This window comes from Diplotaxodon limnothrissa, linkage group LG11 (genome assembly GCF_057381915.1).
Source record: "Diplotaxodon limnothrissa isolate DT_005_m linkage group LG11, D_limnothrissa_male_GT1.1, whole genome shotgun sequence".
Classification (NCBI taxonomy): Eukaryota; Metazoa; Chordata; class Actinopteri; order Cichliformes; family Cichlidae; genus Diplotaxodon; species Diplotaxodon limnothrissa.
In genome coordinates this window covers 16,438,060-16,462,471 of record NC_140606.1, presented here as the reverse complement: position 1 = coordinate 16,462,471, position 24,412 = coordinate 16,438,060, and the positions used below count along the sequence as shown (strand labels likewise).

Sequence of the window (24,412 nt, the reverse complement as noted above, 5' to 3'; positions counted from 1 at the left end):
ATTAGTACATAATATATGTACTAATAATACTGATTGGCCATCTTATTAAGGATTTTACTAAATACACTTTCAATTCAATAAAACTTTATTGATCTTGAAGGTTGACCCCGAAGGAAATTGGGTTGTAAAATGTATGGGTGTAAAGATTTTGGCTTCTCATTATTGGAATAAACAAATCTAATTAAGCTTTATTGTGCTCAAAACAATCCATGTTTTAGAGCAGTTGTCTCAACTGAGCCCACCATTTGTCAAATAGTGCTTGTAGTGGCATGTGATGTTTGCTGCAACAATGCTAATTAAGTTAGAGCTTTTTGTGTGCGATCAACCTGAACTCAGGGGAGAGTCTATTTATATAGACGGGATGTAGTCACATAGGTTGCCCTTATTTGTGTTTCTTACAGGGTAGAGGCTGGGTTGCCATTGTAAAACTGAAGTGAGAGAAAATAAACAACCGAGCAGGGGCAGTATAGCGGTGTCAAATTTATCCAATGCCATTATTATCTGATTGTATTGTATTTTTCTATTTAATGTCATCAGCAGCCACAGGATGTTTCATTAAATAACTGGAAATGAAAGATGTGTATTTATATGCCACATTACCCTTGAATACAATGTAGTGCTGCCTATTGATGTCACTGCAAGATCTCACCATAGGATCAGGAACCATTGAGGAAAATATTTACTTTAGGTTGATTTTTACTTTCTTTGCTAGGCCTTCCTATAACAGGAACTATTTAATGGACTGATTCTAAATATGAGATAAATTCTTTATATTGTATTGTAACCACTATTTTATATATATATAGTAAAGCTTAACAACACTTTTTATTGTTATTGTTCTCTGTTCCTACCCAGATTCTGGCCAATGTTATCATTTTCATGTGTGGCAACATGGCTGGAGCGTACCATAAGCACCTGATGGAGCTGGCACTCAAACAGACCTACCAGGACACCTGCAACTGCATCAAGTCCCCAATTAAACTGGAGTTTGAGAAGAGACAGCAGGTAACGTGGTTAATAACACTTAATTAAAACACTGAAACAATGAACACCAGGCAATAAAATATTTATGATGTTGCTGTTCATTACAATAATTGTTACAGCAATGACTTTCAGATTTTAAACATTACCTCTAATTATCATTTGCTAATTTAGTAATATAGTGTAGTACAATGGCATGGGGAAATGTTGGAGCCTTGTTAGAATGACTTATCTTATAATGTAGTCTGAATATTTATGTCATGCACTCGAGTCAAACATCCCACTGCTACTTAACTCATCTTTCCTCTATTGTTCTTTTGTTTCCTATGTATTTTTATGTCATACGTACATGCTATACTTAGCGGTTCCATAGAGTATTTGAGTGTTTTACACATTTGCCTAACAAGTGAAAGATCCCCAATTTGATCCCAAGAGGAGACACAAATCCCAATGAGTTTGTGTCAGGAAAGATATGTGGTGTAAAAAAAATCTGCCATATAAAACATGCAGAGCTACCATGTGAATATGGGAACAGCTGAAAGTAGCACTTGTGTCCTGTGCTTAAAATGTCACTCTTCATATTAACACTCAAATTATTGAAATCAATCGGCTCTGGATAAATGGATTCCTTCTTATAGCACTTTTCTATTCCACCTGAGCACTCAAAGCGCGTCATTGACCCGTTCATACAATCAGTTTTATTATGCTTAAGTGCTTTCTGTTAGTATTTGAGTATCTTTGGCATGCAGACCTGAACAGCCAGGGATTGAACCATCAACCGTCCAGCTACTAGATGAACTGCTCTATCTTCTGAGTTACAACGACAGAGAACTTTGTCAGGGCTACACTGTGCAGAATGTGGGAATTGTTAATGATGTCAGTGTGTGATTATCTCAGCCTATATTGCTATAGTTGTTTTTTTTATGACAATTATCCTCATTGAGGATTAATGGTAATATTTTCTATGATTTCTTTTAAAGTGAACACACATCACTCACATTTTGGATCGTGCTAGTTGTTTTCTATTATTGATATTGTACCGGCTTGCATTGTCTTTCTCTGCATCTACCTGCAAAGTTGGAAGCGTTGAAATATAATAATGCTAATTTGTTATTAATACTTTCAAGTGGTGCAGCATCCTGTGAGATAGTATTAGCAAAGTGTTGATTAAAGCACTCTGATGTGCGACTCTGGGATCTGGCTAGCTTTTTACTACAGCTTTTGGTGAGTTATTTAGTGAGATGATGTGAATCCAGCTGCTGTTGTGAAAGCCCAGGCTTAGGGTTGAGCTGGTTTTTCATATGGTAAATGCAGGTTGTGGTGTTAGAAGTGCCACGAGGAAAGCTGAAAATGTCTAGGGTGGAGCATTTCGCAGTAGCCCTGGAGTGCTGCTGCTGCCTGTGACAGATGGTAGTAACTGTGCAGAGACACATTCCTCCTGGGCGCTCATTGCACTCATAATATATGCTGTTTGCTGCACTGCATGCTTTTATCCAAAGTGCTTTGCAGTACAGTGAGTGCATACATTTTCACTATGAGTGGTCCAAGTGGACTATGGGAATTCATCATACACCAAAATCACTGGCGGTATTCACAAGAAAAATTTCCCTCTCTTCCACATAAAATCCTCTGAGCGTGAAAAAAAGATGATGATCATTGGTTGTCACGTTTGGGCTGATATTGGATTAATTAAGCATTTCCACCCAGCTTCTCTTCACCCTAAAGGTGAATTGCTTGCTGAGACACCTGAGAAAATAAAGGAGAAAGAAGTGAATAAATGCTGAATTTAAATTGTAAGGGCTTGCAAGAAAGTAATGAATACTTGCAATCAATTCATTTTCTGTGCCAGCAACCTAATGCATGCACTCTAGTTTAACTTTGAACCTATACATGAAATTTCATTTAGTTTATACACCTCATAGAAATTAAGTATAGTTAACACAAAGTGAGTTAAACTTAAGGAATATCAATGTGTCCAGCTAGGAAGCATCAACCATTGTGAATGCTCTGGTCTGTGAGCACAGATTCCACTGAAGGACCTCATCCCACCTTCATGTAGTCTTTGGGCAAAAACATACATGAAAGGTTCACTAAAGGTCATCATGGGGGCTCTGTCAGTGTTCCTCCTGTTTCTCCTTTCACAAAGGAGCAGATACTGGTCAATCATTACCCGTCTCCTGGTTTCTCAGCCATACTTTTGAAACTTTGCTGGGAGACATAGCAGACCTTACCGTCTTTTAACGATTGTATGGATGCGCCACGTTGTAGAAGCTGGCCTACCTATACAACCTGAGAGGGCTGCAGATATTGTGTCATACTCCCAGTAGTGAAAAGGACGCGACCAAAAAAAGCAAAACTAGCAAAAAATCAGCAAGGAAGGAGAAGGAGAGAGCACCAGCATCTTGCAGTCACTACCTGCTAAAGCATTCCCTTTCTGGGAGTTGTCTTTTTGTTGCAGGTGAAAGTGATTCACAGTGGCATATGTTTGCTAACTGGAGTGAGTGATATTGCTGAAGTTTAACTGACTTTGCTGTTCATTTTCTAAACCTAAAATGCATGTATATTTCATGTGACCATCTGCTATCTGCTTATTCTTAGTTACAGGTGTGGGGCAATGAATCAATGTGGCCCTGAGGCAATAGACTCCACAGTTAACAGAAATAGGTTATGTTTGTGCATATGTCATATTTGCTTTGTGATTTAACCAACTACTGTACATGACCTGAATTTAACTATTTAATTTCCTCGTCACTTTGTCACATACATTTAAGTGCTTCATGGTAAAAATAAATAAAAAAGTTAATTACATAATGATCAGCTTTTTTTTCTTGATGTTTCTGACTGTCCCTGCATTACTGCTACTTCTTTTTTTCCTTTGTTTTCTGCCATTAGGAGCGTCTCCTACTGTCTCTGCTGCCAGCTCACATTGCCCGTGTAATGAAAGCCGAGATCATCCAGAGATTAAAGGGTCCAAATTTTGGCCAGATTGAAAACACAAACAATTTTCACAACCTCTATGTCCAGAGGCACACTAATGTCAGGCATGTATCTTTTTTAAATCAAATGTATTGTAGCCAAGTGGTTCTGTATTTAGGTCAAATTTACATACAGAGTAGGTACATACTAATGCATATTTTCAAATCAGATGTTTTCTAAACTGTAAAATCCATAAAATCATTAAAGTGTATCCATTACTGTTTTTTATATATCTAGCATACTTTATGCTGATATAGTAGGATTCACACGACTGGCCAGTGACTGCTCACCTGGAGAACTTGTGCACATGCTGAATGAACTGTTTGGCAAATTTGACCAAATAGCTAAGGTAAACTTTTGCCTGCTCTGCTCTTGTAATGAATTACTGTCCTAACACATGCTGATCTTCTTTAGATTAACAGAGCTTACCTCTCAAACTGCTTTACTGGAAAGTATTTTACTCGCTAGGAAATTTGTGAAGTGTGGAATTCACAAATTCTTATTCACATGTTAGAAATTCTTAAAATTTCATGTATGTCCCTGCACCCTTGAATCATCCATGCCAGTCAAACAAATGTCTTTGAATGAAAATATTGCATGCTAAAATTAGCCCTGCAGCATTCAATGAGGCGTAACACTGATTATAACCAGCTTTTAATGCAATGTCATGCAAAATGTTTACATTTAGTTTGCTCTAATGTTTTTTAAAATTCCTGCAAACACCTTGTACTCAGTTATTTGATGGTTAGACACCATACAGTTTGTGCTGAAAGTGTCCTAGATAGAAGATAGATCTCAGTAGTTTTCACTTTCACTGTATACATAAGTTTCTGTCACTGATATTTATCAAACAAACTGATTTCAAAAAGTAAAAAGATTGTTTTTATTTATAATTCACACCGTGTTCTAGCTTTTGGAAGCAGGGTTGTAAATGAACATTTTGATATTTACCTGACCTTTTGTAGCAGAGACTATATTTCACCCTTCTATATGCAGGAAAATGAATGTATGCGGATCAAAATCCTTGGTGACTGTTACTACTGTGTGTCCGGCCTGCCAGAGTCACTGCCGAACCACGCCAAAAACTGTGTAAAAATGGGTCTAGACATGTGTGAGGCCATTAAGTAAGTGCTGCCATGGAGTAAAATTGTTTTTCCAATTTCATTTACTAGAGTTCAGCCTGGTGAATGAATCACTGATGTCAAAAACATGTTGTGACGATCTTCAGATTGTTAGTGTGGTTACTGGAAAACAGAAATAAGTATTAACATACTGATTAGCAGACCTGCAATGAAAACAAAGGACTAATTGTTGTTGCTGTTTTCCGCTTTTTTTAAGTACTTTTCACTGTTTAGTTTTAGTTTTTTTTTAAGCAGCATATATTGTATGTCACAGAGTTAGGCTTGTTTTCTGACAGGCTAGATGGCATGCATTGTTTTTTTCCTGCTCCACATTAACAAAACACAACTTTTTGATGTATGACAGGAAAGTACGGGACGCCACAGGGGTTGATATCAACATGCGTGTTGGTGTGCATTCTGGGAATGTCTTGTGTGGTGTCATTGGACTTCAAAAATGGCAGTATGATGTCTGGTCACATGATGTCACACTGGCCAATCACATGGAGGCAGGTGGTGTACCAGGGTAAGTGAGAAGCATATAAAAACATACTGTAAGGCATTTGAATTTCAAAACAGGAAATTATGTCGCTAATTCATATTTTGCCTGGACCAGTGTTGTCTGGCTTGTTGTTTGCTAAATGTCCAGATATATTGTTAATATACACAGGAAACCATTCTTTTATCAAATGTTCCCTTTAAGGCGAGTCCACATCACTTCAGTGACACTGGAACACCTAAATGGTGCCTATAAGGTGGAAGATGGGGATGGACAAGAAAGAGATCCTTACCTGAAGGAACATGGAGTCATCACATATCTGGTCATTAACCCAAAGGTATCACACACATGTCAGATCCAGTAAACGAGAATATTGGACACAGAAGAAAACGCATCAGCATGAGAATTCAAACACGAAACATGTTTGTCCAGGTCGAGCGGCGGAGCCCACAGCATCATTACCGACCCAGAAACACTCTAGATGGAGCCAAGATGAGAGCCTCTGTCAGGATGACCCGCTATCTGGAGTCATGGGGAGCAGCGAAGCCCTTTGCCAACCTGCACCACAGAGACAGCATGACTAATGAGAATGGGAAGATCAATACTGCTGTGTGTAATTTCTTTCTGGACATGTTTTTTCTTGTTTATCAGTTAATCTGTAGCTGCTAACTTGTCTCTCTTCTCTTGCACTGTGTTTAGGACGTGAAGATGGGGCAGTATCACTTCCAGAGAAGATCAGAAAGGCAAATTACTCATATTATAGCTCCGCACGATTTCGTTTGACAGGATTATCCTCATCTCTTTTTATATTATAAGGACAGCCAAGAAAATGTTTTGATAACATTTTTTTTTTTTGCTTTAAGCTTTAAAGTGTGAGTCACTAATGCTATGTGAAAATAACAGATATCTTGTCTCTTACATTTTGTTATCCATTAAAGGACCAAGTCTCAGAAAAAACGGTTTGAGGAGGAGCTCAACGAGAGGATGATCAGGACTTTTGATGGGATAACGTCACAAAAGTATTATTACATACATATAAACATGTATTACTCGTGTTAATATACTCTAAGAACAGACTAGCATATTGTAGATTATCCTACTGCAGATAAGGTCGTGTTTTCTAATAGTACAACTCAATGAACGTGGCTGTGTTAAAACACAATATGTTAATTTATTCATGCCTATATTCTTAGTACTTTAATCTTAATTTAGTTTTCATTTACTTAATGTTCTTTTCTTTTAAATCCACTCTATAACACTGCGTTTATGCTTCCAGACAGTGGCTGAAGTCTGAGGACATTCAAAGAATATCGCTGTTCTTTCACAACAAATCCTTAGAGAAAGAGGTAAGAGGCTTTAGAAGCTGTAAATCTTGTAAGTTACATAAATTTGTCATGTCTAAGTTGAGAAATTTCTTGGAGTAGGATTTAAACGTCTTTTTTATAATGCCTAACCATTTTTTTTCTTAATCTTTTCAGTACAGAGCAACAAACTTGCCGGCCTTTAAATACTATGTCACCTGCGCCTGTTTGATCTTTTTCTGCATTTTCATTGTGCAGATTCTGGTCTTGCCTAAGTATGTGCATTTTATATTTCTTTATATTAGAACTGAAAACATTTTAAATCAATGAGATGGTTTCAGTATGGCGGGTTTGTGTGGTCATTTTGGGGACAACTTTGTTTGGTGGAACAGATTAAACTTCGTTTCAGAGTTTAAACATTCAACTTTTTTTGCAGGACAACAGTCTTGGGAATATCCTTTGGAATGGCTTTTCTCATCCTTTCCCTTATCCTCTTTATATGTTTCATTGGACACCTCCTGGTGAGTAGTGTCTTTATGCAAAGTCAATTCCTCCAGGCATCTTTGTACTTGGTCTTTTCACATCAGCGGATAGGCCTGCTGTTTAATGTAGCCCTTGTGTTCTTAATGTTTATCCTAATGTCATTCCAAAGGCACACGAGTGATCCAAGCGCCTCTCTGGTCAGCTTAACAGCCCATTAAGTGACCCTTAAGTCAACACAAGTGCCACTTTGGTGTAGCTTTGGGGCAATGGTCCAGAGCACACCGGTTATTCTGTATTATTTCCCAGGTGCCATTTACATGCACAGATGCAATCATCAAATTTTACGCCACACATTGTCATCATCCTGTTTCTAGTGGAATGATTTGTTTCAGGAAATCATTACAGAAAATTTGCACTTTGCAATCACAGAAAATACACCGGTGGGAGTGTGAAAGTTCTAGAAATCACTAACAAAAGTAAAGCAATGTAAGTGCATGTTTAATACATTTGTTCCTGTCTTGAAAACAACATGAAAATATAAGGCAGCTGTTCTCAGGATAAATCTACCGTTTCGGTGGAGTGAAGGGCTAGATTATCACAAACTTTTCCACTGTATAAAAACTGTACAGCGGACCTGTATAATGTGTAGACCCCCCCGCCCCCAAAACAAAGCATTACTGTATTCATCAGGAGATCCTTATTTTGTCTTCTGTGTGAGGCTGCGGATATTTATTAAAGTCAGTATTACGCTGGTCTGTTTCATTTACATTAATACTTGTGTTTTCACAGGCATTTTAATATGACATGTAATGAAATGACATAAAAAACTGAAGGTACTATAAAATTTTATAGGCCACGGGTCCATGCAACCTCACTCATTCTTTGATGGCTTTAATTCTTAGTAAGTGTGCATCAGCTGCTGGTTCTGACCTCGGCTCCCCGTGGATGTCGCTGAACTCTTTAAAGACAAAACTAGAAAAACACTTTATAAACAACCTGTTGCCTTTATATCGGAATTGTTTGGCATTGCTGGTTCGTGCTCTGTTTCATGTTGTGTCATGAAAATGTTTGCGTATTGGGAAATTTGCAGTATCTCAGGAAGATGCTTGCAGGGCTACTGTGTAATAACACAGAATCAGCCTACGGTAAATTTTATGATTCCTTTTGTCAGACCACATGTCAAATACCTCATGTGAGTTAGATAAACTAAATATGATACAATTCCACATTTAAATAATACTTATTTATAATTTCTTTCCTGGATTGGAAGCACTGAACATCTTTGACCAGTCAGTTTTTGTTTTTTTACCTATTTAGACTTAGCCTTTTTTAGTCGCTGAAAATAGCTTCTGTTTATTTAGAAAATTAAATATATATATATAAAAACAGAAATACAAAAAAGGGAGACCTCTTTGCTTTAAGAAATCTTTGCCGCAGAGTCTTTTATCTTAAGTAGCAAAGTTATTTAAAAGTGACTAATTGAATCTTATGTAAGCACTCACGTCTCTTACATTGATCAACTTGAAATGCTTTCATTTCACTTCATTCATCATTTACATTTAGGTTCTAGGCATCCAAATAGCTGTTCTAACAAAATGGTCCACAAATATCTTGATTTCAGACCAAAATGATTGCCTCACTAACTCTACATTTCCAATTTTCCCTGTGGTATAAAATAGTCTGCCATCCTTAGTATATTGCAATTTACATCTCTGAGCTATTTAAATGTGACATCCACTCAGCCCTAGTGATGCTCCGATATTTGCTCTGAGATAATCAAGTAAACGATTTGGGTTCTCGCTCTCATTGCTTCACAATGGAACAAACTGTCTGTAACTGACCTGGCACAGGAAGATTTCAATAAATCTTTGATAATAAACAGTAAACATTAAGTATAAAGTGGCTATGTTGTGCTGCCGGGGTTAGACATGAGGTGCATGATTGCACAGTCTCTGTTGCTCTAAAGTGACTCTAAATAATATTAATTTCCTTTTTGAACCAGGGTTTGAATCTAGTTAATATCCCATTTTGTCATTATTTAATTATAATAATAACAAAAGAAACACAGGTACTATTACAAGTAGTTTCTAATAAAAATGATTATTGTTGATCATTTCTAAACAGTGTTGTTCATGATAAAGTCACTTAAAGTTGTAATTTTGCAGCTCTGTTATTTCATTTGTGTTGAAATTAAAATGTTGGAATTAATTGCTATGAACTTAAGTGGAACCCTCTCCATCATTATATGGCTCTCGGAATTTTTCCTTTGCCCTGCTGAGGAAATACAGGTTAATCAGAAAGTGTTGCTTCTGCGTCTGAACTTATGTTTAGTTTAGTTTGTGTCACACTAGTTATCTTTAGTCAACAAAAGCAATGAATTTGCTCTTTAGCACTTGGTTGTTGAGATTATTGTAACTAGCTTGTCCATCGTTGTGGCTTCCTTTGCGTGTGACATATTTGTGACATTATATCCCAGCTCTTTCATACCTTATTGCATTTGTGTGTTGTGTGTCTACGTGTTCCTGCAGCACTGCAGTAAAAGCACCTCCACTTCTTGGATGTGGTTGCTGAGGTCATCAGTTATTATTGCCAACAAACCATGGCCCCGCATCACTCTCACCATGACAACCACAGCTCTAATACTTATAATGGCAGTCTTCAACATGGTAAGCTTTTTCTATGTGCAGGTACTACACTGAGGGAGTGGGACCACACCTTTCAGGCTTTACGAGGAATATATATAGCAGTCCTTCTGATAACACATCTCCTATTTGTAACTGCAGCATAATTAGAAAGTAAAATGCGGCATGTTATCTCACAAAAATAAATGGGCTTCTTTAAAATTATATTCTTAACAACCTTGCAGAATACAAATGAATAATATAAAAATGATATCTTCATTTACTGCAGCAAGAAGCAAGTCAGTCATCATGTTTAGAGCCTGTGGAAAATATTATGTAGCATTCATTAATATGCCCTTCCCCTCCCCTCTTCCTTTTTTCTTTTTTTTCTTGCTTGTAAATTAAGCCTGAAAAATATTTAACTACAGAGCAAATATCTTGCATTGTTTCTTTGCAGTGAGTCTATCAATTGGCTCCTAAGACCAGAAGATTGTTTACCCAGCATTTCATAAAAGTGCCAAGACAATTTGCGTGCAGTGATGACTGAATGCTGTATTTAACATTTACATCGTTGCTTTGATTTTCTATATTTATTTTCCGATTTATCTGATTGAGGTTTATTTTTGTAGACAAGGAAGCCCATCAAAACATAAAGCCTCAGACAAAGGTGGGATGGAAGCCTGAGGCTTGAAAGGAAGCTGCGTGATAAAGCACAATGTCAGGACCCTGGTTTAGACCTTCACACAAATCGATTCCAGAGATTATAATCGTATTTTGCGTCTGACTTGGGTCAGTCGCTCAGGGCGTATGAACCAAATTAACCTGGCTTTGCTCAGCGGGGCAGCCAATCCTCATTTTATCCTGCAGGTTCACTTTAAACGACGTTGTTGAATGCTTGTCACTATTGGCCTCTTATCTAACAAGATTCTATTTTCCTCCTGCAAGTCTAATGCAGACTACTTCATCTTGTCCCATGCTGATGTGCAAAGAGGCAGGCAGAGAAAGCGTATTTATAATTTGCATGACAATTCCCTGGATTGTTTTCTGTGGTCCTGAATTTCTGTTGACTTTGTGTTTTTCTTCTAGTTCTTTTTGGAAGACAGCGTGCTGCCTCCAGTTCCTAATTACAATTCATCCAATGAAACACTGTTTTACAATAAAGAGGAACTAATCACCCTCTCTGGGAAAAACAATTTCTACCTTCCTGTAAGACAAACATCGTCATCATCATCATACTTTATTCAGAAATTTGTTACTTTAGGTTTTTGTTTTTCTACAAATTTTCAGTTACTCCTCCTCCTCCTTCTGTATAGTATTTAATTTACAGTTGCATCCTGGGCCTGATCTCCTGCTCAGTGTTCCTGAGGATAAACTACGAGCTGAAGATGATTATCATGTTGACAGCAGTTGTGGTCTACAATGTCATTATCCTACAAACACATGCCTCCCTGCTGGACGAATACAGCAGATTTCTGTACGAGACCGAAAGCCTTGACAGGTAGGCTTAAAGTGAAAAACAGGAACACTTCGGGGGGAGCATGAGATGGATGAAAACAGTCAAAGAGGGTTAGGAGACTGTGATGGTAGCCCGAGGAGGAAGTTCTGAGCAAACTGAGAAATGATAAATTATATTTTTTTGCAGCTATAAGGCATGCTACGATAAAAGAGGAGGTGAATGGGTTAGCTTAAGATTTTATAGCAGTAAAATGTTAATGCACCACTTATTCACTAGGGAAGTAGACAACTGCTTTAGAGTTAAAATCTATATTTAAAAAGTCAGAGACCAAGCTTCATTGAATAGTTTCCCTATGTGCCATGATGCACCCACCCATGCAGAAAGAAAAGGAAAAAGCTAATCATGCTATGATAGGAAGTGCCAAACTTTATAAGAACGAGTGTCTATATATAGATAGTATATAAGAATCAATTAAACATGATGTAGTATGAGAAATATGTTTTATGAGTTACTGTTACTTCTTGTAAAATAAATGGCACCAAAATGTTTCTGCTTGTTTCTATGTCTACTCATGTTAATTTGAGACATCACAAGGCATCAGAGGCGCTCCCATCTTTCAGGATGTCACCCAGTATTTGATGAACTCAGACTTGCCATCATAGTATTAAATGGCTGTTATTATTTAACTCATGCAAAGGAAGTTTTTGCTCTGTCCCCCAAGTCACAGCTGAGCTGAGCTGCTAAGAGAGACTATAGAGATGTTGGGACATTAAGAGACAAATCTTCCCCCATAGATGAGCATAACTGAATTAACCCTTACAGATTATGACATCAATTGTAATTTCACTAGAAAATATGGATTTCGTCTGAGCTGGAAGACAGGTTTTTGAATGTAATTTCTAACAAATTTTTTTTGACGTCTAAAGCATCATTAGCTTCTTCTTTGTGAGCAAATAAATGTCAGCAGATGTCTAAATTGTCTGATTTCCCACCAAGGACGGCACTTTTCTGTCTTGTTATGGGCGTTACTGTCCCGGACTGTAAAACTGATAAATCTGAAAAGTTTTGATAATTTTTCTAGTTGGAAAAATCTTAACAGCTGTTATTTCTTTAATTAAAAGAAGAAGAAGAATCACAGCTGCAGTGCGTCTACTTTTCATCTCCAGTTTTTACTGGAGATAAGATTAAGAGTAAAAATGTAAAATGTGCTTCCTTATATTAGAATGCAGGTCTTTTGACAGTTTAAATGTTTTTAGCATCAGCTTTCATCCAATATGCTTTGGGCTTGGACTGTGTGGGAGTCTACGTTGATAAAACCTTGCTTTTTATGATAGTGGAAGACTGAAGTTTTATATTCAAGAGTTTGTGCAGAGCTGTATCTCTGAGGATCATGAACACTTGCTTTTTTTTTTCCTTCTTGAGAAATGTCTCTAGTCGATACACCCTTGCAGGAGGGCTAACCCCCCTCCGAAACGCATCCAGTAAACAAGCTCTTGTCACAGCAAAGCAGAAGCGACAGTCTTAATTAAGTGACAGGTTGGAATAAAACGCTCTGCTAGACATCTCTACTGACTGCAGTCAAAAATCCCCTTTCTCATCTATAACTTTTAGTTTTCTAGCCCTCTTTTGCTGTTCTATCTTTTTTTTTGTTGTTGTTGTTCAGTCGCATTTTATTTCTGTCTTTATCTTTTTCTTATCTTACAAAAACATTTGTCTATTTTTTTCCTGCCCAGACCAGGAGTTCTCAAAGACCTGAAGACTATGGGCTCTATATCCCTCTTTATCTTCTTCATCACTCTGCTTGTGCTTGCCAGGCAGGTAAGTCTAAGCTGTAATAGTCTGAATGGCGTTGTCATCGGTCTCCTGCTGCACAGTTTATCGCTAAAAGAAAAGTAGTTTTCGTCTGTGTGCCATTATTACACCATCATTGGACTTTTTCCATTCTTTTTAGCTGCGGGTTTTGGATGTTGATGGAAAGTTATTTTTACTGTATTTGCAAAATGTAAAAAACCAAAAAAAATCCTCTGATTTAGAAATTTTCCCATGTGATGTGTTCTTACCAGCTGCTAGCTTAGTCTTTTGAAGCATGTTGAGAGCATTGCTAAGCTTTAGCCTCATCTTTTACCTACCTTCCTTTAGATTCTTTGACCCTTAATGGTCTCTCATAGATTAACACATTTTAATGCCACTAATGTTTTACGTGACTCATTTCTTATATGTCACAACGGCGATGCTTTGGATGATTATAAATGCAGACAAATTTGTAGCTCTGATGCTGCTGGTTCTGCCTCTCTCTCTGTATCTCTTTATTATCTCAGAGCTTTGTGAGGAAAAAACAGTGGCTCTCATTTATCTTCTAAGTGAAAATCAATCAGTGAACTTGGTAGAAATGGTTAAGCTTTTTGGCTGCTGTGACACACTGAAAGAGAGGCATCTTTAGACCAATTTGTGTAACCTCCCTCAGTCACTCAGGGGCAGCGATTTACATCAGCAAGTCTGCTGTTACTCAGATGTAATTTGAGATTTAGTAGTGAGAGAGAAACCAGAGGCTGGAGAGTAACATGTTCTTCTGACTTGTTTGGGGGTTCTGCTGAATTGTTCGTACTAGAATTGGAGCATCGTATTTGTACAGCCCGAGGCCTGTACTATATGACGAAGGATTTTTTGCTTAGGGAGGTAACCTATACACTTAAAGTGCAATGGAGCAGGTTATGTTTAAGATGAACAAATAAACAGCTACATCATTACTTCCTATTGACCACCGAGACCTTGATGCTAAAAGCGTCTAAGAGTGTTTTTTCACCAGTATTTTGCGTAAGAAATGCAGATTCTTTTTTTTGTTATACATGTACACAGTATATCATAAATAAAGTATATTACTTTGCATAGGTTAGAATAGTGTCACATTCAGGATTTTGTCACTCAGGGAGAGTAGGCATGGTCAAAGGAATATTGCTGTTTCATTTTTAAATGGGATGGAGCTGATCACCTGGGCTCTACTGTGTACTGTCAGCAAGGCTGCTGGAAATGGTTTTCACTGTGGATGCTGTGGATGTCCTGAAAAGCTACGACAGAACTGGATACTGACACTTAATCAATTTTCCTGTAGACTCCTGTTGGTGGCCGCAACAACACCACGCCAACGGACTCTGTTCTGGACCGTTCTCTTCAGCTGGGTCCACGTCTTTCCGGCGCCCTTCACTTCGCTCTCGACAGATCTTCTCCATGTCTGTTTGGGTCTCCCCACTCTCCTTTTCCCTTGAAGGTTCCAGTCCAGTGCTTGCCTTGTGACGTTGTCTAGTGGTTTTCGAAGTATGTGGCCTATCCAGCCCCATTTTCTCTTCTTGATGTCTTGATCAACTGGGTTCTGGCTGGTTCCCTTCCACAGGTCTGTGTTTGAGATCTTCTCAGGCCATCTGATGTTGACGATGTGTCGCAAGCACTTGTTGATGAAAATCTGTATCTTGCTGGTAGTGGTGTTGGTCACTCGCCACGTCTCGGACCCATACAGGAGGACTGCTTTCACGTTTCTGTTGAAGATGCAGATCTTGCTGCGCTGAGATAAGGCTTTGGAGTTCCAGATGGGTCGCAGGGTGTTGAATGCAAGCCTTGCTTTGTTGATCCGGCTCCTAACGTCTTCATCTGTGCCGCCATCACTGTTGACTATGCTTTCTAGGTAGACAAAGCGGTTGGTTTCCACCAAGTCTTGTCCCTGTAGCTGCAGTGGATGTTCTTGTCGGTTGTTCAACCGCATCACCTCCGTTTTTCTGACATTGATCTTCAGGCCGGTCTTTTCTGCCTCCTCAGCGAGCCGTGTAAGCTTGGACTGTGCATGTTGCTGCTTATGGGACAGAAGGCTGATATCGTCTGCAAAATCCAGGTCCTCCAGCTGTTTGGTGAGGGTCCACTGGATGCCGGTGTTGCTGCTCTCTGTGGTTCTTCTCATGATCCAGCCCATGACGATCAGGAAGATTGTTGGTGACAGCATGCAGCCTTGCCTCAGTCCAGTTTTCACTGCGCAGGGGTTGGTCATTTTTCCATTGTGGATGATCCGGCAGGACGAGTCTTCATAAAGCTGTTGGATGATGTTGATGAGCTTCTGCGGGATTCTGTAGTACTGCATCAGTTTCCACATGGTCGTCCCTTTAGCTAAATGCGCTTTTCAGAGAGAGTTAAATGTATTTGAAGAATACAAATTACTGAAGTAGTTGTCTCTACCATAAGGTGTAATTATATCTGCACCATAAATAATAAATTCTATTTATTAATATCTAAAGTGTTACATGCGCTTCTGATTTGTGTACACACAGTTTTTAAATTACTGCCTCTATTTTTGTTGCTGGCTGTAACATGTGGTAATATCTGTGCTGTCCAATCCGGTCATCTGCAGTGCTTGATCATAATTGTCCCGTCCTGCGAGCACGTTTTTCCTTGGTTGGTCATTTTTATTTACCAGATCAGTTCACTGCATATGACAATTAAACAGGATTGACTAGAGTTGCCATCACAGACTACCTGAGGTGTGAGTGCTGAAGAAAAGGAAAAAAAATAATCAATCCCATCAGAGCCTTTAATTCTACCTGATCCTGGAACATTTTATTCCACTTGTCCTTCCTGATCTTGGGCTCTGAAGAAGGCCTTGTTATTACACTGGTGAAGTAACTACATCATTTAAGCAAAGCTGCAAAAATCACTGGGTCAGTCTTGTCTGCCTTGACCAAAAGTCATACTGTATGAGGTTTTTGTAAATGTGCCTAAATTCTTGCATTTTTGTACATTTCATGTCCTAAGGCTTGTTGGTGTCCATATTTGTGGCTGTTTCTGTTTTTCTCTGTGACTTCTTGGAAGAAAGCTGTACAGCTATACCTTCAGTCTCTTTACCTCTGTGTCCTCTTGTAACAGAATGAATATTACTGTAGGTTAGACTTTCTCTGGAAGAACAAGTTCAAGAAGGAGTGTGAGGAGATTGAAACCATGGAGAACCTCAACCGCGTTTTGCTGGAGAATGTCCTGCCCGCGCATGTCGCAGAGCACTTCCTGGCCCGTAACTGGAAGAATGAGGTAGGAATTTATAATCTGTGGTGTTTTTTATAATAATAACTAATCTAAATGTAACATTATCCAGATTTTATTTTCACAATAGCTACAGGACTAATGAATGTAGAATTACACAGAGGACTTCAAAGTGCTTGTTTATGTGCAAAGTTCTTTTGCGTTCATTCGCTGATGCATCAGAAAAGAAGGATGTTTAATTCAGGATATCAAGACACAATTGTCAAATGCAAAATATTGAATACACTGTTTTAAAATGTGTGATTAATTTAAACTGAAATATTCATTGGTTGTTTATTAAAATAATAAGGGCTAAAGCTCAGATTTTTATTTTGAAAGTGCAAACTTTAAATGAACCTGACACTTGTTTTGTAGTGTGACAGTATGATGCCTCGCATGACTCATTCATCGCTGTAAATCCTGTTACATCCCCTGAAGTTTTAGATCTGAGGGAGTTCAGAGAATGTGGCATCCTGGAGGTCATGTAAGATTAAACAGGAGAGCAGCATCTGCTGCAGAAATCCTGAGTGACGAGTCAGCAGTTGACTTCATTTCTGTTCTTGAACAGGGTCCAAGAACAAGATGCTCTAATGAGATTTAAAGCAACTGTTTGTTGTTTTTTTGGATGGTGGTTTGGGTGATTTGCCTCCTTTAATTTGTCAATTATGTTTCATGTGCTGCCCAGTGATTGATTTTTACTTGTGAAGTTTTTTTTAGGTCTGAATAAAACACAGAAACCCCCCAATATGCGGTGCAGATCCCATATTTGTCTTTCAAAATCTCTTCATCTGTAATTTATCAGTTTCATAACAAATTTTACAGCATTGTTTTGCACCTGCACAAGCTAACGACTCCACTCTGTCTTCTGCTTCTCTTTGTCATGCAGGATCTGTACCACCAGTCCTACGACCTGGTGTGTGTCATGTTTGCCTCTATCCCAGACTTTAAAGAGTTCTACACTGAGTCTGACGTCAACAAAGAAGGATTAGAGTGCCTCAGGCTCCTCAACGAAATCATTGCTGACTTTGATGAGGTAAATACCCAGATCACCACAAAAACAGACAGAAACCGTGATACCATTGCACTGCTTGACTCAGTGAAGAGCATTGCTTTTTACAGATTCATACAATTAGGTTTTATTGTCTGTGCTGCTATAAATTTGGGTTTTATTTAGTTGAGCTGTGTTTGTATTTCCATGTGTAGTTGCTTTCCAAACCGAAGTTCAGCGGTGTGGAAAAGATCAAGACCATTGGCAGCACTTATATGGCTGCTACTGGGCTGAACACATCGCCAGGGCCTGAATACACATCACAGGTAGGCCCATTACAAAGACATCATCATTTTTGTGTGACTGCCGTATGCACATTATGCAAGAACCTAATGTGTTTCTAGTTGTGCTTTTTTATGTTTCCCAGGAACATGACAGGCAGTATATGCACATAGGGACCATGGTAGAGTTTGCATTTGCCTTGATGGGAAAACTGGATCTTATCAACAAACACTCGTTCAATGACTTCAAACTCAGAGTTGGTGAGTTATGCAGAGAAGCTGAAATTAAATACAAAGTAATGTATATAATATTTTATATATACAGGACTACACTGTAATCGTTCACATATTTAAGTGTACTGACCTCACATGAGAATTGAAAATGAGTGGTTTAAACTGATTAATTAAATTCCACAGCTCGTTACAGGTAAATGACATGATGTAACAAGATACTATCACTGCAGTGGGAGTTTCATTCCTTGTTGCCGCCTTCTCGTTATATTTTCTGGAATCCCACTTCTAGAGTTTTGTATGAAAAGCAGGAATCAGCTTGACTGCAATACATCCAAAATTGCACTGTCATGGAGCCTCTATGCATCCCTTGTTTGTGTAGAGTTCCTGTAAGATGTAGAGTGCACAGATGTCTGAAAAAAACAAGACTAACGCTTATTTATGCAGTAAGACTAAAATAAGAGGTAGAACAGCAGGAAGGCATACTCCAGCTCCCTCTGTGCAATAAGAGTCAGAGTTCGATACCTTCAACCTGTGTCTTAAGATCTCAGCATGGGATGCACCATTAACTCAGCAGTGTGCGTGAGTGACTGTACATCCCTGCTGCTTCCAGATGGGGCTGAAAATGCTCCATGAGAGAGCCGTACACACCCTCACCCACTGGGACTGGACCGAACCAGTAGCTGTGAGACTGTATGCGCCTCCTGCACACTTGAGCAGATTGCAATTTCCAACAATCTGGAGACTGAGTCAGAAGCTCAGTCAAAGAGAGGCCCAGTGTCATCTCAGTGCTGCGAACAGCCTCCAGACTGCTGGGGATTAAGAGTTGAGCTGCATTTAGCTCGCCCTCTGTTTCATGTTCTGATGAAATCTTGTGAAAAGCTTTGTTCGTTCTCAAAGCAGTAGGGTTCCTGCTCAAGTCGGCTTTGAGCAGCACTCAATAGTTAATCAGTGGCATCAACATTTGATTTTGATACATTTTCAACAAGTAGGAAATCTAAAAAAGCAGTTTATATTTGTAACTATAAAATAATAAGGTAATTCCAAATGAATGGCAGCAATAGGGACACTGTCTGAAAGGTTTACTAAAATGTTTCCTTTGTCAGGTATTAACCATGGTCCAGTGATAGCTGGAGTCATTGGGGCCCAGAAACCCCAGTATGATATCTGGGGAAACACTGTGAATGTAGCCAGCAGAATGGACAGCACCGGAGTCCTGGGGAAAATACAGGTAAATGATTTGGGGAACGTTTGAGTTTAATGGTAAATGGCCTGCATTTGTATAGCGCTTTTCTAGTCCATAGGACCCCAAAGCGCTTTACACTACATTCAGTCATCCACCCATTCACACACACATTCACACACTAAATTAAAGACATAAATAAAATTAAAAAAAACCCCACTTACCCTGCCTATTCACTGCAATACTAAATGTTAAGACAGCTGTCAAACATCAGCTGGTATTTTATTCTGATAGTTTCTTTCAAAGGACCAGCAAACCTCCTTCTTCATACTGCAGACATTTAAATGGCAATACGGATGCTTAAAAAGATAAAACTCTTCTTTCTTATGTGCCATTTATTACAGCAAGGACATCTCATCTTGACATCACATGGCATCGTCAAATCCTATCTTATGTCATGTCTGAGCACTGATAAGACAGAATGGTTTTTCAGCTGCTGCATGGCATGTGGCTGTGGCAATCATTCAGTCTTCAGAGGGCTGTATTACATTTCGCGGCCTGTACACATTTGATAGAGCCATCTGCTGTGCAGTGCGGCACAACTACAGGGCTCGCAATTGCATTCCATGATTTCCGGTTGATATTTTAAGACAGATAGAAGGCAGAAATAAGACAATTTCTTTTAAAGTAGCATTGATATTGCCTACCAGAATGTCACTTTTACTCATGGTAAAATTCCCAGGCTTTCAATGTTGTTTGCTTGTTGTTCACACAGTATTTCATCTTTGTGCTTTGGGAGTACTCTCTCGCTTTAACTTACACATTGAATTTTTATGTTTTTGTTTAATTCATCTATTAACGACCGAATCCAAATATGCACCAGTGTTGGCAACTCTGCTTGACTCACACATTTTGCTGTTAGGGCTAAAAATGAACGTAAATGTTAGACTTTAAACAAGAGGTATCCAACCGCAATCCTGCTGTCAGTGGATTTTAATGAAGCACTGCATCGAAGAAGAACCGTTTACTGATGAGTTAATGGTCAGCAGAATTTTCCCGTGGACAGCTGAGTATTTTTGCCTGTAGGAATTTAATTCAGTCATGTAAGATGAGCAAAATGGTCATCACCCATCTGGTTCTCCCTGCAGGTGACGGAGGAGACGAGTGACATCCTTCTAACCTTGGGGTACATGTGCTCTTGTAGAGGCATCATCAATGTCAAGGGCAAAGGAGAGCTTAGGACCTTCTTTGTGCACACGGAGATGACTCGGTCCCTGTCACAGGGGAACGTAATGCCCTGAGCCTGATTTACACAGGCACGAAGACTTTTGTTTCAGATTGAAGAGGTTTGAATTTCTCAGTGCTGCTTTTATAAAGTGTGGGGCATAAAGGGACCTGATCTACAAGGAGGTAAAAATCGGATTTACTGTTGCGTTACAAATTACCTATGCCACAGCTGTAGTATACATTTTGTCACTTATGTAACTGTAAGTGTAGCATGTACAGGAGATAGGCAGTAACACCTAAAAATATACTGTAATGTGAATGTGGGAGCTGGAAAAAACACAGTTGCACAAGTCAGTCTGATGTAATAATGTACAAGTTCAATGAGAGTGAAAATCTCCAATGGGCTGAATTAATATTCTGCCTCAGTTCTGGGAGGCTTGTGGTAGTTGCTTTATCATAGAAACCCCTTATCAGCAAGGTGCATCAAAACCTATCTCACCCTACAGGATACAGTTTGGATGCCAAATAACTTTTGACTCTGCATGCCCCTAACATGGCAGCATTTCCAGAGTTAGGAAGACAGTTTCTTGTCTTTGTACTTTTATCTGCTTTAATTGCACCATTTACCAACTCTTGGCACCAAACATTTTCATTGTTCTACCATTTTTTTTGTGTACAGACGCCAACAACTACGTCACAGTTTTGGCTGGATTTGTTGAGCTGCTGTTCTCACTTGAAGGGGATTTATGTGCGTTCTCCGTTTGGGAACTCGTTGTTTGTGTTATTTCAGCACCATATGAATGCAGAAGAATAACTGCATGGCAACAATTTTCAGCAGAGTCTTATAAAGACTTTGGCGCCCCAAAGATAACAGAGGGTATGAATTAACCACTAACTTTTACCTGCTTCCCGAACTCAAGCAAAGTCCTAGGGTAACACAAAAGGCCAGAAATGAAAAATCTGATATTAAAATGAAAGCAAAGGTCAAACCAATACAAGTGAAAATGTCACAGCCACTGTTGCAAAGGTAAAATGTGTCTTGTTAAGAAGAAGAAAAAAACCAGCCAGAAAACAAGGTGTACCATGTGTACATAAGTCCATCGACCTTGTTAGAAGCACCAAGTCTTAGATGTATTTTACAAACGGGAAAAACAAATGAAAAGTAGAATCTATGAATATATTCTGATATTCATGCAGGGCGGTGTTTTCCAAAACAGTCTTTCCAGTTTCTCCTTGGCTGCATTGACTGACGTGATTAGGACATTGATCAGATTTGTCAGTGCTTGCTGAAAATGGAAAATCTGGGGCCAGTTGCATAAATGACTTGAGATGTGTACAAACACATTGCTTTCATGCAATTTATAACAGGATGTGCCGTAACAATGGACACCCTTTGCACACTTAAAAACAGGTGTACATAGTTGGGGGTGGTTTTTTTAGAGCCACAAGCAGAATAAATAAGAGATTAAAACGAAAACATGAATGATAAACCTTTCTGTAAAATCATGCGTCTTTTTCTTCCAAGTTTTCTTGGATGATCTAATTAGGAAAAAAATCCTCAACGGTGACTTCGTAATGTTATTTTCAGCAGTTAAATATGTAGTCTGATTCAGTGTGAGTTAAAATGACCAAAAAACCGTGACAAACACACATTATGAAGGTTACAATTTTGCCATCATTCATCCAGATTAACTGTAAGGTCTGTATGTTACAGTAGAAAGCACCTTGTTGTTGTGATTTGGCACTGTAAGCCTAAACTGAATTCATGTGACGGATTGTTATTTAAATACAGTTTACCCAGCCTTTAAGTTAAAATAAACAGCATACATTAAAGCTTCTCTAAGGTCCTGCACTAAAGTAAATTCCTTCAATGTTAAAGTGTTAAACTGTTATTTCATCTTTGGATCCAGTTTGCATCTGCACATGAGCTCATCTCTCTTTTTTGTAAATAAAAGCTGATTTGAATGTGGGAAGGCGGGACAAAGGTTAAAATGGCATCCAGACACACATAACATGACACATTTGGTGACTCTACAAACTGTGCTATAAAATGTTTTATCTTAGCATGCACTTTATATTGCGACCCTGACAGAAAGACTGCAGACTTTTGTTTGTGGGTACACAGTTTTATATGCACCTGGCCCCGGTGAGCCACAAAGATTTACAAAACAGGTTCAATTAAAAAACTACAAACATTTAAGACTTTCTTGGGAAATCCATGCCTGACCTGTGTACAGGGTAGCTTTAGATCACATATGATATGGTGGTTTTGTAAGAAAAGAAAATACTACCAAAAAAGTGTTTTGATGTTTTGATGATGCAAGTTGTTTTTTGTAAAAACTTAATTAAAATTTCTATGTATTTCAGTGCTACAGTGCCTTTATTTACCCTCAGGATTCTTCGAATATGACAAGCTCAGTTCATTAACATGTCAGGATTTGTAATGAAAAGCCGTACAGTACGTGCTGAACTGATATTATTCGTCAAATGAAACTGGACTGTGTGAGTAATCAAATGAGCTGACGATGTCACTATAATACATACATCATAACTAGAATAAAGGTCTTTGGTTTACCTTTAGAATACTGTACAGACTTGACACTGGGTGAGCATGCAGATGGCTACGATATGTCTGGACTTTAGGGTGTAAATTATTTCAAAAACAGATCATTTTGGTCCAACTAGTCTGAATGAAAAGAGGAAACCCAAAGAGACAGGGGGCTTCATACCAGAGTATTCGAACATTTACACAGGACCTTTAGCAGCCACACTACAGACGTCTATGCTTCTGTTGACCTCAAGCAAAAACAAAAAACACTGACATGATGTTTTTGAACGTGCTAATTCTGGGTCTGACCTTGGCCTGACTGCACAGAAACACCCAGTATCTATCCACAATTCCTGACACTGACTGTAAAAATTTGTTAGTCACTTTGTTTGTTCCTTTACTATGGAGCTGCATATTTCCCTAATACAGAAATGATGCTAAAAATAGATTTAACCTTGATGAGAGCTTTTTAATCCTGCACACTTAACCATCCCTATAACTGAGGGAAAATGAATAATGGCTGTATGTGTCAGTGTTCAATATGAAACAGTCATTTGACGTCACAAAGGAGCGCCACTCCACGCAGGATCCAGTATTCTGGAGGAAGGGAGGTTTTCAGGTCTACAGCTGCGATGTAGTTTACATCTGTCCTGGTGGGCTTCTTGTAGATTGGACAGGAATAGAGGCGGGAGTCTTTTACACCTGCAACACAGAAAAGAAACACGGCATTTGCTGCAGAAAGTGGAAAGAGAAAAATCAAAAATGGCATTTTTCATGAAAACTAATGAGAGAGAGCAGCAGCTGCCAAACTGTGCCTTAATTGTGTTTCTAACTAGAATCATTTCAATTCAATGAAATATTTACATCAGTGCAGAGATGCCACTGGGACACCCAGCTGTGCTCAAAAGAAACATCTGTTTTTATGTAGTTAGGAATCAGCTCGAATTAGGAGAGCACGCTTATTACCCAGTACTCCCTCAGCACCATTTTATAGTTCTTTAGCCAGTCTGCTGCTTGTTTTGCTGTTAGTCTGCCAGTAGAATAGCAACAGCAGTGCTCCTTGCTCATGCATCAGCAGGGAAAAAACTAAAAATAATTTTCTCAGAGCAAACAAACAGGCTTGTTGTGTCTTTACAAATGACACTGTATGTGGACAAGGATGGAACTAATCCCTTTGCATGAGTGAAAATTAAGTAGAGCAGCTTTCCAACCTCTTGTACCTCATGCCTACACACGTGCACGGCACACACACCAAGCACTTGTCTACTGAAGCATCCCTTTAGCAGTCTCCTTTGCACTGACACACTCAAACGTAGCAGGCTGCCTTCGTATGGGAAATGCTGGGAGGGGACGTGGTGTAAACAAACTGCATTATGCGTATCATTGGATCATTAGTTCATTTCCCAGGAAGCCTTGCTCGCAGGCATCCATGGGGGTCTGTGTCTGTCTGAATATACGTTGGCCTTA

General features: G+C 38.9%; 2 protein-coding genes across 6 annotated transcripts in view; one reads left to right on the top strand and one right to left on the bottom strand.

The window, feature by feature from the left end:
* Positions 1-20,471, top strand: part of adcy2a (adenylate cyclase 2a) — a 53,178-nt gene extending 32,707 nt beyond the window's left edge. The window contains exons 4-26 of one of the 3 annotated variants that reach the window (XM_085365212.1): positions 856-1,005; positions 3,874-4,022; positions 4,195-4,306; positions 4,954-5,081; positions 5,443-5,601; positions 5,779-5,911; positions 6,007-6,183; positions 6,274-6,317; positions 6,513-6,593; positions 6,851-6,920; positions 7,053-7,150; positions 7,312-7,396; positions 9,887-10,024; positions 11,066-11,185; positions 11,293-11,477; positions 13,169-13,253; positions 16,338-16,516; positions 17,016-17,026; positions 17,363-17,520; positions 17,691-17,801; positions 17,903-18,017; positions 19,094-19,218; positions 20,319-20,471. In XM_085365212.1, coding sequence (XP_085221338.1) covers positions 856-1,005; positions 3,874-4,022; positions 4,195-4,306; positions 4,954-5,081; positions 5,443-5,601; positions 5,779-5,911; positions 6,007-6,183; positions 6,274-6,317; positions 6,513-6,593; positions 6,851-6,920; positions 7,053-7,150; positions 7,312-7,396; positions 9,887-10,024; positions 11,066-11,185; positions 11,293-11,477; positions 13,169-13,253; positions 16,338-16,516; positions 17,016-17,026; positions 17,363-17,520; positions 17,691-17,801; positions 17,903-18,017; positions 19,094-19,218; positions 20,319-20,471 — 2,766 coding nt within the window. Of the gene's footprint in view, positions 1-855; positions 1,006-3,873; positions 4,023-4,194; positions 4,307-4,953; positions 5,082-5,442; positions 5,602-5,778; positions 5,912-6,006; positions 6,184-6,273; positions 6,318-6,512; positions 6,594-6,850; positions 6,937-7,052; positions 7,151-7,311; positions 7,397-9,886; positions 10,025-11,065; positions 11,186-11,292; positions 11,478-13,168; positions 13,254-16,337; positions 16,517-17,015; positions 17,027-17,362; positions 17,521-17,690; positions 17,802-17,902; positions 18,018-19,093; positions 19,219-20,318 lie in introns of all 3 variants that reach the window. The other 2 variants (XM_085365213.1, XM_085365214.1) reach the window with 2 other exon arrangements.
* Positions 20,472-23,495: 3,024 nt separating this feature from the next.
* Positions 23,496-24,412, bottom strand: part of dnah5 (dynein, axonemal, heavy chain 5) — a 118,068-nt gene continuing 117,151 nt past the window's right edge. For all 3 annotated transcript variants that reach the window (XM_085365208.1, XM_085365210.1, XM_085365209.1), the window contains one exon: positions 23,496-23,647. In XM_085365208.1, coding sequence (XP_085221334.1) covers positions 23,496-23,647 — 152 coding nt within the window. The remainder of the gene's footprint in view (positions 23,648-24,412) is intronic.